The 13,957-nt window shown below is 43.1% G+C and overlaps 1 protein-coding gene across 1 annotated transcript in view; it reads right to left on the bottom strand.

The window, feature by feature from the left end:
- MYOZ2 (myozenin 2) overlaps nt 1-13,957 on the bottom strand; it is a 109,090-nt gene that overhangs the window by 59,947 nt on the left and 35,186 nt on the right. Inside the window, exon 3 of the mRNA XM_075849745.1 lies at nt 11,143-11,312. Within this exon, the coding sequence (XP_075705860.1) occupies nt 11,143-11,312 (170 nt within the window). The remainder of the gene's footprint in view (nt 1-11,142; nt 11,313-13,957) is intronic.

Below are 13,957 nucleotides of genomic sequence, written 5' to 3'. Positions count from 1 at the left end.
CAATGTGACAAATGCCAAATCTAACTCCCTGAAGGCTCTAACCACGGGTCTATTGTATAGGGAATTTGAATTCATCTGTACGTCATATTTAATGTGTCGGTTGTCAATATGGGGCGGTAAAGCATGCATTAATTAAAAAGGCGGTTTAAGTTAGTTGGAAAATACATCAAAGGGGTTTTGCAGCTTTAAATAAAGTCTGCTTATGGCCTAACACCCGCCTTTCCAGTGTCGGCAGTCTTGAGGTCCTCCATTGGTCACTGTGTACATTGCGACAGCTATGACGTGCCATACTGACACATGACTGCAACAGTCAATCACTGACCGAGGGGGTCACATGCTGCAGCAATGTAAACAGAGACCGGTGGGAGACTAGAGGACCTTTTTCACTGCTGACATAAGTGAGTTACAGTGTGACTATGCGTCTAATTGTTCTTTTAGGTCATAAGCAGCTACCATAAGGTTTTTTAAAAAAACAGAAAACTGGGCCCTTTAATAGACTGACCTCTTTAAATATGGTCCTATACTTGATGAAACTAACCAAGGGGTACAACATCACTCACTGAATGTCTTCATGCACTTACGATGTGGGCTGTATGCAATGGGGGCATCCCACTAAGCTGACGGGTTAAGAGGCAGCTCAAATCCCTTATAACTAAGGTTCTGTGGAGCGTTTAAACTGCTCTAATCAACCGAGAACTATGCATCCCTTTTGTATACCGAGTTTTATTTCTTTTAGCCCACCCATTAAGATTTCAGATTGTCCTTTAGTGTGTGCTATTTCATCAACTACCTTACTGGCATCCCTTAACGCAAAATTACGTACATGTACATCATCTGTGGGGTACCTAATTATTATGCCCGTGCGATTACCGTTGTGACTGACAGCCTCTGTTTCTCTGTTATTCTTCAGAGAAATTTATGACTAAATTGACAACTTGGTGTTACCAGTTGAGGGCATGTCCCTATACAGTCTGACACTGTCCATTCAGTGCTGACAGAGTGAGACTGGTTATTGACACACACCTTTTGACATGGGGAATGGTACTAGAGGAACGGTCCAATGTAGAGTTCTAAGAAAATATATTCTAGAATTGTTACTTCGGTTGTATTAAGACTCTTCAATGTTTTATCAGGAAAAACTGTTGATTTTGCATCAAAGTTCAATCAATATTGTATCAGAGTGCATTCTGTGTGCCCATTTTAATTTTTTATTTTTTGGGGTGATATAAAAAAAATTACAGAATTCTGTCATTTTTTCTATTACACTGTTCATGGTATAAATTCTTTACATATTTGGTATTGCCATAATAGTAACAACCTGTAGAATAAAGTTAAGTGTTTTTTTTAAGGTTTTAGTACCTTTGCACAATAAAAGCATATTTTATGGGAAAAAACATTGTGTTGCCGCATTCCAAGCACCATAAAGTTTTTTCCTTTTGACATAGCTCTTTAAGCGCTTGTTCTTCTGTGGGGCTAGTTGTTGTATTTGTTGACTCCAGGGGCATAACTAGGAAAGACTTGGCCATACAGCCCCCTTTGTAGATAGTACCAAACAGCCGCCCCTGTAGATAGCGCCACCACCAGTGGCATAACTACCACTGTAGCAGCCATATCGGCTGCTACGGGGCCCGCGGGCCCGGCCAGGCACATTACATTATGTGCTGGATGCCCGCTGCTAGCCACTGCCACATTTGAACAATATGTCAGAGAGAGGACGGGGATACTCAGAGACTGAGCAGGGACCAGAACGTCACACAATGTCCTGTCCAACATCGGGACGTTCCTAGGGGAGGAGCTGATGGAGCAGGAGGTAGCAGCGCTTGGTCCAGAAGAGGATGGAGGACGGAGCTAAAAGGGAATGACGCGGGACAGTCGGTGGACAGTAACAGAGCGGCCGTAGTTACAGGCTGATAGCACGGGCGGAGGACAGTCACAGAATGGGCGAAGGACAGTCACAGGATGGGCGGAGGACAGGTAGAGCAAGTTAAAAAGTTCAGGGGAGGATGGGGAAGTTTTGCTTAACAGTGTCTGTTAACACCTATACTGAAGCCTACCTGGCCCTGCCCTCTGCCATGTTATATAATATATTCCCTCTCTGACTCAAACCTCACACACATTAAATTAAAGGGGTCCAATGGGCAATTTATATTGATGGCCCATCCTTAGGATAGGCCATCAATATCAGATCAGTGGGGGTCCGTGATTGATGGGACCACAGCGTTCGTCACCGTGGACTTTTCCCAGTTAACAAGCACAACACCGTACACATACAGAGTGACTATGCCTGGGATTGAATTCAAGTGCACAGGACGGAGTGTCACGATCTAGGGCTATGTGGGCCCCACTAGGCTGCTCCACCGTAGCGGAGAGGCAGCTGGCCAAGTCACAGTCTATGCAAAAGTCTATACAAGTTCGTAGCACAAGGGTACCTGAAATAATCCAGATGGTGGCATGGGCTCTGGCACGGACGGTAGTAGGTGCAGCAGGTTGCGCCAGACGCGGCGGATAACAACGGGTGCAGTAGGTTGCGCCAGACATGGCGGAGGACAACAGGTGTAGGACACGACTCCAAATCACTAAACAGGCTCAGGAACAATAACACAGCACGAGATACAGGTAGCAGGGTACGGGAACAACGGGGACAGTATAACACTAAGGGACCATTTGCTAACTAACATGGGTATTACAAACAACGCTCATGCAAGGATCAGAAGGGCAGGGCCCTTTTTATAGTTCAGGGTGATCAGGGAATAATTAATTATTTACATATGCGCACGCTGGCCCTTTAAATTTGGGAACCAGCGTGCGCGCACCCTCTAGTGCTCTAGTGAGCACTACGGGACAAAGCGGACGCATGTGCCGGCGTCTCCGGGGAGAGACACGCCGGTAGGAAGAGGAAGATCTGCGGGAGGCAGGTAAGTGGAGGTCGCGGGCCGTAACTATACCTCCCTCTTACGCCCTCTCTTCGTGGGTCCAGAGCGAGAGAGGATTTTTTTAATGAGGGTAAGAGCATTGGGGTTGTCCTCTGGCTCCCAGGATCTCTCCTCAGGACCAAACCCTCTCCAGTCCACCAAATAGAAAGTCCTTCCTCCTATCCTCTTGCAGTCCAGGATCTCCTTCACCTCAAACACATCAGATGAACCGCTGTGAACAACCACAGGACCAGGAGTTTTACTGTAGCAGTCCAGGACCACAGGTTTAAGGAGGGACACGTGGAAAGAGTTGGGAATCTTGAGCGTAGGAGGCAACCGAAGTTTATAGGATACAGGGTTTATCCTTTGCAGGATTTCGAAAGGACCGAGGAACCTGGGAGCGAATTTGTGAGAAGGCATCTTGAGTCTAATGTTTCTCGAGGACAGCAAGACTTTGACTCCAGGAGAGAATTAAGGAGGAACTTTTCTTTTTTTGTCAGTCTGCATTTTCATGCGGGCCACAGATTGGAGAATGGCAGATGTCTGCTGCCAGATGTGAACAAAAGTCCCAAATGAAGAGTTAGCTGCCGTTACTTGAGTCATGGCTGGTACAGGAAGAGGAATTTGAGGATGCTGACTGTACTCAATGTAGAAGGGAGACAAAGTAGTAGACTCACTAGTGTGATTGTTGTATGAGAATTCCGCCCAAGGTAGAAGTTGTATCCAATTGTTATGTTGGGCGGAAACAAAATGACGAAGATAGTTTTGCAAAATTTGATTGGTCCTCTCCACCTGACCATTGGACTGTGGGAGGTAGGCAGAGGAGAAGTCTAGCTTAACATCTGCCAGGTTGCACAGGGCCCTCCAGAACTTGGACGTGATCTGTACACCCCGATCCGAGACCATGTGCAGAGGAAGTCCATGCAGACGGAAAAAGTGGAGAATAAACAGGTTTGCCAGGCGAGGAGCAGACGGAAGACCAGTCTACGGAATAAAATGTGCCATTTTAGAGAAACTATCCACTACTACCCAGTCCACAGTACATCCAGCTGAGGGGGGGGGGGAAGGTCTGTAATAAAGTCCATAGCGATATGCTGCTAAGGGACATCAGGGACAGGCAGGGGTAGGAGCAGACAAGCAGGTTTGGAGCGGGTGGACTTGTTCGAGGCACAGTTTGTACATGAAGAGACATAATCCGCAACATCTCTAGGCAGCGTGGGCCACCAGTAATGACGAGCTACCAAGTCCTGAGTCTTTCGAACACCACAGTGCCCCGCCAGTTTGGAGCTGTGTCCCCAGCAGAGAATTCTCCTCCTGTCTGCAAGCCGAACAAAAGTTTTTCAGGCGGAATATCTGTCATTTGCAGAGGGTTAGCTGTAATAATCCTAGAAGGATCTATAATATATTGAGGAGATCCTAGTCTCAAATGATCGGGACAGGGCATCAGCCTTCACATTCTTATCAGCAGGACGGAAGTGAAGCAAGAATAGAAATCGGGCGAAGAACAACGACCACCTGGCTTGGCGAGGATTCCGTTGCTGCACTCACTGTAGGTACGTGAGGTTCTTGTGATCTATATAAATGGTAATAGGGTGAACTGCGCCCTCCAGCAAGTGTCTCCACTCCTCCAATGCCAACTTGACGGCCAGCAACTCCCCATCCCCGATGGAGTAATTACGTTCAGCCGTAGAGAATAGTTTTGAAAAGAAGCCACAAGCCACCATCTTGCCCGTAGAGTTTTTTGACATAGTAGTGCTCCAGCACAAACGGAGGATGCGTCCACCTCCAGAAAGAACTTACGAGATGCATCAGGGTGATGAAGAACGGAGGCTGAGGTGAAAGCGTTCTTGAGGTTTATAAATTCTGACTCACCCACTTCTTGGTAAGGGCGGAGATTGGCGCAGTCAGAGGCTACCCCACCAGATTGGCGTAGGGCCACCTCTAGGCGTGTTGTCTAAGCAGCCTGACCGGTGTTCAGCCTTTAACCCCTCTACAAGGATCTGGTCTTCACTGCGTGGAGACTGCCAGGTCGCTACATCTTGAGCTTTTCCCGGCGGAGTAGCTGCTGGCCAAACAGAAGCTAGGCAGAGACAGGCAGATTGTATCTTTGTGGTGGTAGACCGGAACCGGATTGCTGGGAGCACGTTGTTGCCGGATTGCTGGAAGCACGCTGTTGCCGGATTGCTGGAAGCACTCTGTTGCCGGATTGCTGGAAGCACTCTGTTGCCGGATTGCTGGAAGAACGCTGTTGTCGGATTGCTGGAAACCGCAGAGGGCACGGGATACTGTCAGGTAACAGACTCCTGATACAGGATACCAATCGGTAACAGACTCGGGAAACAGGGTACGGAACCTTCGCAGGATAACACTAGGTTAGTCGAACCTTGCTCAGGTACTGGGGAAAGGGGCAGGGTCCTTATAAGGGATGTTTTTTACTGGTGCGCGCTGCCAGTAAGAGGGGGATATCAGTGGTCCGCGTCCGTGGGCATAACACTACTGCATTCTGCAACGACATGCCATCCCATCTTATTTCGGCTTAGTGGGACCATCATTTGTTTTTCAACAGGACAATGAGCCCAAACATAACTCAAGGCTATGTAAGGGCAATTTGACCAAGAAGGAGAGTGATGGAGTTCTGCGTCAGATGACATGGCCTTCACAATCACCCGACCTAAACCAATTGAGATGGTTTGGGATGAGTTAGACCTCGGAGTGAAGGAAAAGCACCAAACAAGTGCTCAGCACCTCTGGAAACTCCTTTAAGACTGTTGGCAAACCTTTCCAGGTGACTACCATGAAGCTGATTGAGAGAATGCCAAGATAGTGCAAAACTGTCAAAGCGAAAGGGGGCCACTTTGAGGAATCTAAAATATAAAACATATTCTGGTTTGTTTAACAATTTTTTGTTTAACCACTTAATTTCATATGTGTTCCTTCATAGTTATCATGTCTTCAATATAAAAACTACAGTGTAAAAAAAAAAACAAAACAAAAAACCATGGAATGAAAAGGTGTGTCCATACTTTTGACTGGTATTGTAGGGTTATTAGGGAATGTACATGCAGGTTTAGAAAAAAGCTTTTATCAGACAGCAGTGCCTCTTTAAATGATAGCTGAACATTTAAAAAACTTTTGACATGTCATAGGGATATGTCAGAAGTTTTAAATGGGGGGGGTCCAACCACTGAGACCCCCACCGATCGCTAAAACGATGCAGCAGAAGTGGTCCTGTGAGCACTGTGCCACTTTGTTTCTGATCGGCTTTCCTCGGAAAGCCAAGCGAGCGGTGTGCGGGCTTAATAGAAAATGAAATATGTTTTTAATGTATGTATGTGATTGTTTGTATGATGTGTTGTATGTGTGCTTATCACATAGTGTTTTACATTTTTCAATGTGAGGATTTCTGTTTTTTTCATTCTTGACAATAAAGTACTATTCTGTTTAATTTAACTTTTTTATGTAATTCGGGAACTTAAAGCTTTGATCGCCAATATAATGCTTTGGATTACTTATTAGACTTCTATCCCAAACCTTGTAAAATATTCAAAAGTTGTTTAGGGCAGTCATCCAGCCTATAAATTAGGTGCGAACCATCTTCAAGCCTGTCTCCATCCTCAGATGATTCCCTTAGTTTCCTTGGTGATTCACAGTGTTAAGCTGGCATTTCTGATTTTCTAGTAAAACATAAAGGGTATGTTCACACGCTAGACTAAAAACGGCTGTAAAATACAGAGCTGTTTTCAAGGGAAAAGAGCCTCTGATTTTCAGCTGTTTTTTAAGCATCAAGCGTTTTTTGATGCGTTTTTTACAGCCGTTTTTGGAGCTGTTTTTCTATTGAGACAATGAAAAACGGCTCTAAAAACGGATCAAGAAGTGACATCCAGATCATTTTACGAGGCGTTTTTTTTACAGGCAAATTTTTCGGGCATTTACGGCCCCAAAAAACAGCTTAAAATAAGCAGTGTGAACATACCCAAATTGTTATTCTCAAAAATCTCATCTGAGCGGATTTTTTGTGTAACTGACTCTGTTCTAAGGACAGACCTGGAAACTTCCGTCTGGCAATAGTCACCCTTTTGTCTAGGAAACCACACCATTAGGCTGGATTCACACGAGCGTGGCGTTTTGCCTGTGCAAAAGGCACTTAACAGCTCCGTGTGGCCTCAGCATATGATGCGCGGCTGCGTGCTTTTCGCGCAGCCGCCATCATTATGACACTTCGTTTGGATGTTTGTATGTTTGTAAACAGAAAAGCACGTGGTGCTTTTCTGTTTTCATTCATCCTTTTGACAGCTGTTGCGCAAATCACGCTGTTCGCAAGGAAGTGTTTCCGTGTGACATGCGTGGTTTTCACGCACCCATTGACTTCAACAGGGGCGTGATGCGCTAAAAACGCCCAAAGAACGGACATGTCGTGACTTTTTTTCAGCGGACTCACGCTGAGTAAAAATCACGCACATGTCTGCACGGCCCCATAGACTAATATAGGTCAGTTGCACAGACGTATTTCCCGTTCGTCTGAATAAGGCCTTAGGCTTGTTTCACAAGGCTTTTTCTTTGGCGTTTTTCACATAGTTTTTTTTTAGGCCAAAAATGCTGGATGTCACTATAGTCTATAGTGAATTATTAAAAAGCCTACATAACAAAGCGTCTTGGTTTGTGGAGTTTTTGGGTTCAGTGGCATAAGTGGATCAAAAATTAATGAAATGTATAAAGAAAAGACTGACACATCTCCTTTCTTTTGTGTCCACTCCTGTGTTTGGCTCAAAAAACTTAGCCAAGAACTGCACCAAAAACTGGTTGTGTGATCCTAGCCTCATGCCATTTCTTTTGTTTCTAAGCAAATTTAGTGTCCGGCCACCCATATTGTGTATGATAATACCTACAAGGAGCACTGTGTGTGACACTATCTAGACGTGGTACTGTGTGTGGCATTATCTACAGGGGGGCCTTGACAAAGCATGGGTACACGCGAAACAGCGTAGGCTTGTGCTCCACATCCATGCTACCTTTAAATTGCTTTAACTGTGTAGTACGTGCTGTGGAATTTCTCTTTTCTCAGTGCTACAGGGGCACTGTGTTTGTAAAACCTGGGAGGGCACAGTGAGCGAAAATATTTTTATTGGGCTTTGTGTGTGGTGCTTCTTTTTCAAGGGCACAGTGTGTGATACGATGGCATATTCAGAGGCACAGTGTATCGTACAGTGTATCATACTATTGTATTCAGGGTTACAGTGTGTGGCAGTATACTCAGGAGCACAGTGTATGGTGGTATTATATTCAGGGGCACAGTGTGTGGCACCATGAGGTTTTTGTGTTTATATAGGGGGTGCGAATATGTTGGAAAAGTGACAAAAGGAGCCAAAGACAACTGAGCGGCAAACACTGCAGAGATGAGTTGTGGCCGGTAAAAGTCGTTGGAGGTCTGGGCAGGATCGAGAAGGACGAGAACGATTCCAATTAGAAGATGTCACCATTGAGTCACTGAATGTAAATGTTTATTCTTTCTCTGACTGATCAGTACTGTAGTCACTGTATGATCTAAAGTGAGATGTTGGGTGGTATTATTCTTTTTGTTAAACAGCAACTCCCAGCATACCCTTACCATTCTTTAGGCCATACTGGGAGCTATGGTTTCACGCCGTACACATTTATATGGCAGCAGCTAATCTGACTTTGTACTAAGCTGTATTTGTGCTGGTGCAGTATATATGTACTGAGCTGTGTTTGTGCTGGCACTATATATATGTTATAGTATAGAACTTTTGTGTTCACAAAATTTAAATAGATAGTAATGCCTGGACAAGAATGCTTCAAAAATAATTTTAATAGTTATATGCTTAACCCCTTCCTGACATTCGACGTATGGCTACATCATAACCGGGTAGGGGAAGTATGGAACGGGCTCACGGAGTGAACCCGCTCCATAAGATGCGGGTGTTGGCTGTATGCCGACACTTCACAGTAACTAGCGAGATCGCACTAGAGCGCGATCCAGCTAGTTTAACTCGTTAAATGCCGCAGTCAATAGCGACCGCAGCATTTCAATCGTAGAAAGAGGGGGGCGACCCCCTCTAGCAGCTCATTGCACCCCCAATGCAATTGCAGATTGGCAATGGTTGCTATGGCTGCCTGGGGACCTAATGAAGGCCGGCAGGTCCGCCATCTTTGTGCTCCTATTAAGCCTAATAGAAGCCTGTCAGAATCACAATATATACTGCAATACATTGGTATTGCAGTATATCGTGCAAGCGATCCAACGATCGCTGGTTGAAGTCCCCTTGGGACTAATAAAAAAAGTAAACATTTGTAAAATAAAGATGTTACTTTTGTGTAAAAAAATAAATAAAAATGAAAAGTGCAAAAAACCCTCCTTTTCCCATTTTCCCCCTAGAGCATAGTAAAAAAATAAATATATCATTATTTAACCTGCACTGTGTACGCCGTAAAAAAAAAAATTGTAAACGCCAGAATCGCTATTTTTTGGTCCCACAACATTTTTTGGCCGTCCAGCCTCTAACTAAAAATATAGCTTCCCTAGCCTATCAGGGTGAAAGGTCCAGCACCTCACAACAAACATGTGTCCTTACCAGAACTTATGACTCCCACAGGCTGGCAATGCCTGTCTTCCTCAGACTGGGAGCCTTGTGTGAATAGATCACACCTTTCTTAAAGGAGTCCTCACAGCTGGCAGCTAATGAGACAAACCCTGGACTGTCCTTAAGACGGAGTGGAACTTTTACTTATGTCTTCCACTCCAGCAACACAGACCTTTTTCCAGGTTTCTTGCCTAATAAATAAGGAGAAAGTACACTTTTTCTTGTAACTTTCCTTTTAAATATATCATTCTGGGCCCAAATCCTGGCTCTTAGTAGCTGCACCGATAATATATATATATGTACTGAGCATGATTTTGGTGCTGTACATATATGCTGAGCTTGGTTCTGGTGCTGTATTTATGTACTGAGCTTGGTTCTGGTGTATTAATGTACTGAGCTTTGTTCTGGTACTGTATTTATGCAGTGATCTTTGTTCTGGTGCTGCATATATGTACTGAACTTTGTTCTGTTGCTGCATATATGTACTAAGCTTTGTTCTGGTGCTGCATATATGTATTGAGCTTTTTCCAGGGGCTGCATTTATGAACTGAGATTGGTTCTGATGCGTTTTTATGTAGTATATGTAGGGAACATTTATGAAGTCAAAATTGCAGGGAAGCTAGAATTGTTACATTTCATTGTTATATTTTTATGTATATTCAAAGGGAAACTGTCATGAGGGTGATGCCACTATCGTGAGTCATGCAGTCCGGTCTCCAAACCCACTTTTCTATGCTTGATTGCCATTGCCCTGGTCCTTCTATGACACTACCAGCCTCCTCCGATTCTCACAGATTCGCTGCTGCCTTGCAGTTCCCAGGCATGTGCAGTTCAGCGAGCTGTACTCTGCCCATCTTCATCACTGCACCACACATGCTCAGGGACTACAAGTCAACCGAGCATCTATGACAATTGGAAGAGGTTGGTATTGCAATAGAGGATTGGGTTTGGAGACCGGACGCATGACTCTTCAGTATAGTGGCACTGCCCCATGACACTTGTGTGTGTGTGTGTGTGTGTGTGTGTGTGTGTGTATGTATTACCTGCTGCTGCTCAACACTCAGGTATCTCCAAATGGGGAACCAGTACAATATCACACCAATTTTTGGCGATCCTATTTTTATCTATGGTTGCAGCGCCCTGCTAATCCCCGTTTTTTATTTTCTTTCTACCGTATAATCCTATGTATATTCCTGTCTGATATGGATATACATTCATTTGTATGGAAAAATGTATCATGACTTAACTATTGTGCAGTTACTTTTCAGACTAAATATTGGTAAACAATGGCGTACAATACAACTATTGTGAAATAAGAAAACATCTTAATTTCTTATCAGGCTGAATGAGCCGATGGGCCACTAATGTGTTTGAGCTCTATACCTCTCTGCAGTCCAGATAGTTACCCCACTATCTGTCTGACTTCGCTATTATAAAGCTGTTTAGCTCTGCGAGGCTGACTTAAAAACCTTCTAAAAAGGTGAGCCTTTGTCTCAATAGCATAGACGGTATACAAGCTGCTGTATAAAAAATTCTGTATTCTATAGACGGGCCTGCAGGGAAAACTTCTGCAGAACCTACAGCCCCATAACTACATAATATTCTGTACAATGCACTTCCAAGATACTTACATTGGTCTGTGGCTTCATTTCATAAGGGAAGTTTTCAAATGTGTATTTGTCAGATCTTCGCTGTCTCCTCTTAAAAAGTCTTGCCCCTCGGTTGTTGAAAAGAGACAGTTCTTCCAGCATTATCTCTCTGGGCACACTTATCTTTCTTCCAAGGTCAAAGTCATCTGACTCTGTAACAGAAAAAACATACCATTATTCCCTCCATCAGTAGTGTACACAGGAATCATAAAGCTCCATATTAAAAATTAGCAATTGGCCCTACCCCTAAAAGGTGGGGGAGGCAAAGAAGAGAAAACGTGCTATAGCAAATACACCATCAAATACTGTTTGAACGCTTGTGTTTGCATGTAAAATTAGGTAAGCCTATTTAACCGTTGACCACTTTTCTCTCTGCATTACCCTATGTAGTGCCGTTCTTCCCATTTTTTCCACCCCTACATAGATTCCCTCTTCCCACAAGCCCTATAGCAGTGGCATGGTCTATCCCTATGGTTGGTATGCCACTGCCGTTCATGCCTGTTAACAGATGAGAAGTTATAGGGCTCAATGGTGCAACTGATAAGAGTCTTATATAATGCAATATTAGTAAAAAATAACTAATGAGCAATATCCGATTAGGTAATAGTAGTAATTTGTGTAAATACTTTGTCTTGACACATTTCAAAGAACTGCCTGGCTAAATCCATGTTAGGAGAATAAAAAGCCTACATATGCCATCACTACCAGATTCCTTAGCAGATGCCAGACATGTGGTCAGGGTAATATCGTCATCATGTCTAGATCAAGCACGATCACACACATTTTCACTGGCATAGCGCCTGCCAAAGTAGTCAACAAGCTTGTTTTTCATAGTGGTTCATTATTGAAAATGAGAAGATTATTTCACGGAGATTTGGTTCTGGAACGGTCTAGCCTGTGGTCTGTAATAATATTTATTTCCGTGTAACAACCTACTCTCAGTCTAGCAAAATATACTGTTTGAATATTGCAGACTTCCTTCTGATCAAAAGTCTGCTTTCAAATGTTAGCCTGACCAAGCCCAACAGGAAAAACTTTCTAACTTTCCAATAGAAACAAAAACAACTTATGAATAGATGAAGTCCTCTTTTTATTGTTTATCAATACCAGTTAATGATCAGGAAAATAACTATTTTAACCCCTTCAGGACGCAGCCTGTTTTAGCCTTGTGGCACAGCCGATTTATTTGAAATCTGACATGTGTCACTTTATTTGGTAATAACTTGGGAATGCTTTTACCTATCCAAGCAATTCTGAGACTGTTTTCTCGTGACATATTGTACTTTATGTTAGTGAAAAAAATTTGGTCGATAAATTCAATATTTATTTGTGAAAAACCCCAAAATTTTGAGAATTTGCAAAAATGTTCTAAATTTAAATGTATCAGCTTGTGAAACAGATAGTAATACCACACAAAATAGTTACTAGTTAACATTTCCCATATGTCTACTTTATATTTGCATCGTTTTTGAACGTCCTTTTATTTTTCTAGGACGTTACAAGGCTTAGGACATTAGCAGCAATTTATCACATTTTAAAGAAAATTTCAGAAGGCTATTTTTTCAGGGTCCTGTTCAGTTGTGAAGTGGCTTTGAGGTCCTTATATATTAGAAAGTCCCCATAAATCACCCCATTTTAAAAACTGCACCCCTCAAAGTATTCAAAACAACATTCAGAAAGTTTCTTAACCCGTTAGGCGTATCACAGGAATTAAAGCAAAGTAGAGGTGCCATTTTTTTTTGGCCAAATTAATTTGTAATTTTTTTTTTCTATAACACAGAAGGTTTTACAAGAGAAACACAAATTAATATTTATTGCCCAGATTCTTCAGTTTTTAGAAATATCCCACATGTGGCCCTAGTGCGCTAATGGACTGAAACACAGGCCTCAGAATCAAAGGAGCAACTAGTGGATTTTTGGGCCTCCTTTTTTTTTAGAATATATTTTAGGCACCATGTCAGGTTTGACGCGGTCTTGTGGTGCCAAAATAGTGGAAACCCCCCAAAAGTGACCGCATTTTGGAAACTACACTCCTCAGGGCATTTATCTAGGGGTATAGTCAGCATTTGAGACCAGTTGTTTTTTTTGCTGAATTTAGTGGAATTAGGCTGTGAAAATGAAAATCTAGTTTTTGTGGAAAAACTAAGAAATGCTTAATTTTAACGAGGAATAAAGGAGAAAAAGCACCCCAACATTTGTAAAGCAATTTCTCCTGAGTAAGGAAATACCCCAGATGTGGTCATAAATGTTTTTTTTTCATTAGAAATTAACCCTTTCAGGACTGACAAATTTATTCTTTTTCATTTTCGTTTTTTACTCCCCACCTTCCAAGAGCCATAACTCAAAGGTGTAGCTAGTTTCTCCAGCACCCAGGGCAAAGATTTCGTTTGGTGCCCCCCCCCCCTGAACCTCCTTCCCCCTGGCCATGTGTGCGTTCTCTACCAATGAATGAAATGTGAATTTTTTTTCACCTTTTCTTTTATGACACTCGAGTATAAAACCATTTGTACATTTTACAAGCAATATAGTTATACAAGGGAGTTAACATTACAATAAATTGAAAGAAAATAAATAGAGGTCAGTGTGCCGGACTAAAACAGGTTGTATAACTGAGGCTAATTAGACTATATGTTGACATAATGAACAGCCTCCTCCTGTAGATAGAGCCACACACCTGCTCCTGTAGATAGTGCCACACACCTCCACTTGTAGATAGTGACACACAGCCCTCATGTAGATAGCGCCGCACAGCCCCCTGTAGATACTGCCACAGTGCCCTCTATAGATAGTCACCCCC

This window comes from Rhinoderma darwinii, chromosome 1 (assembly GCF_050947455.1).
Source record: "Rhinoderma darwinii isolate aRhiDar2 chromosome 1, aRhiDar2.hap1, whole genome shotgun sequence".
Classification (NCBI taxonomy): Eukaryota; Metazoa; Chordata; class Amphibia; order Anura; family Rhinodermatidae; genus Rhinoderma; species Rhinoderma darwinii.
This window is presented reverse-complemented; position numbering and strand designations above follow the sequence as displayed.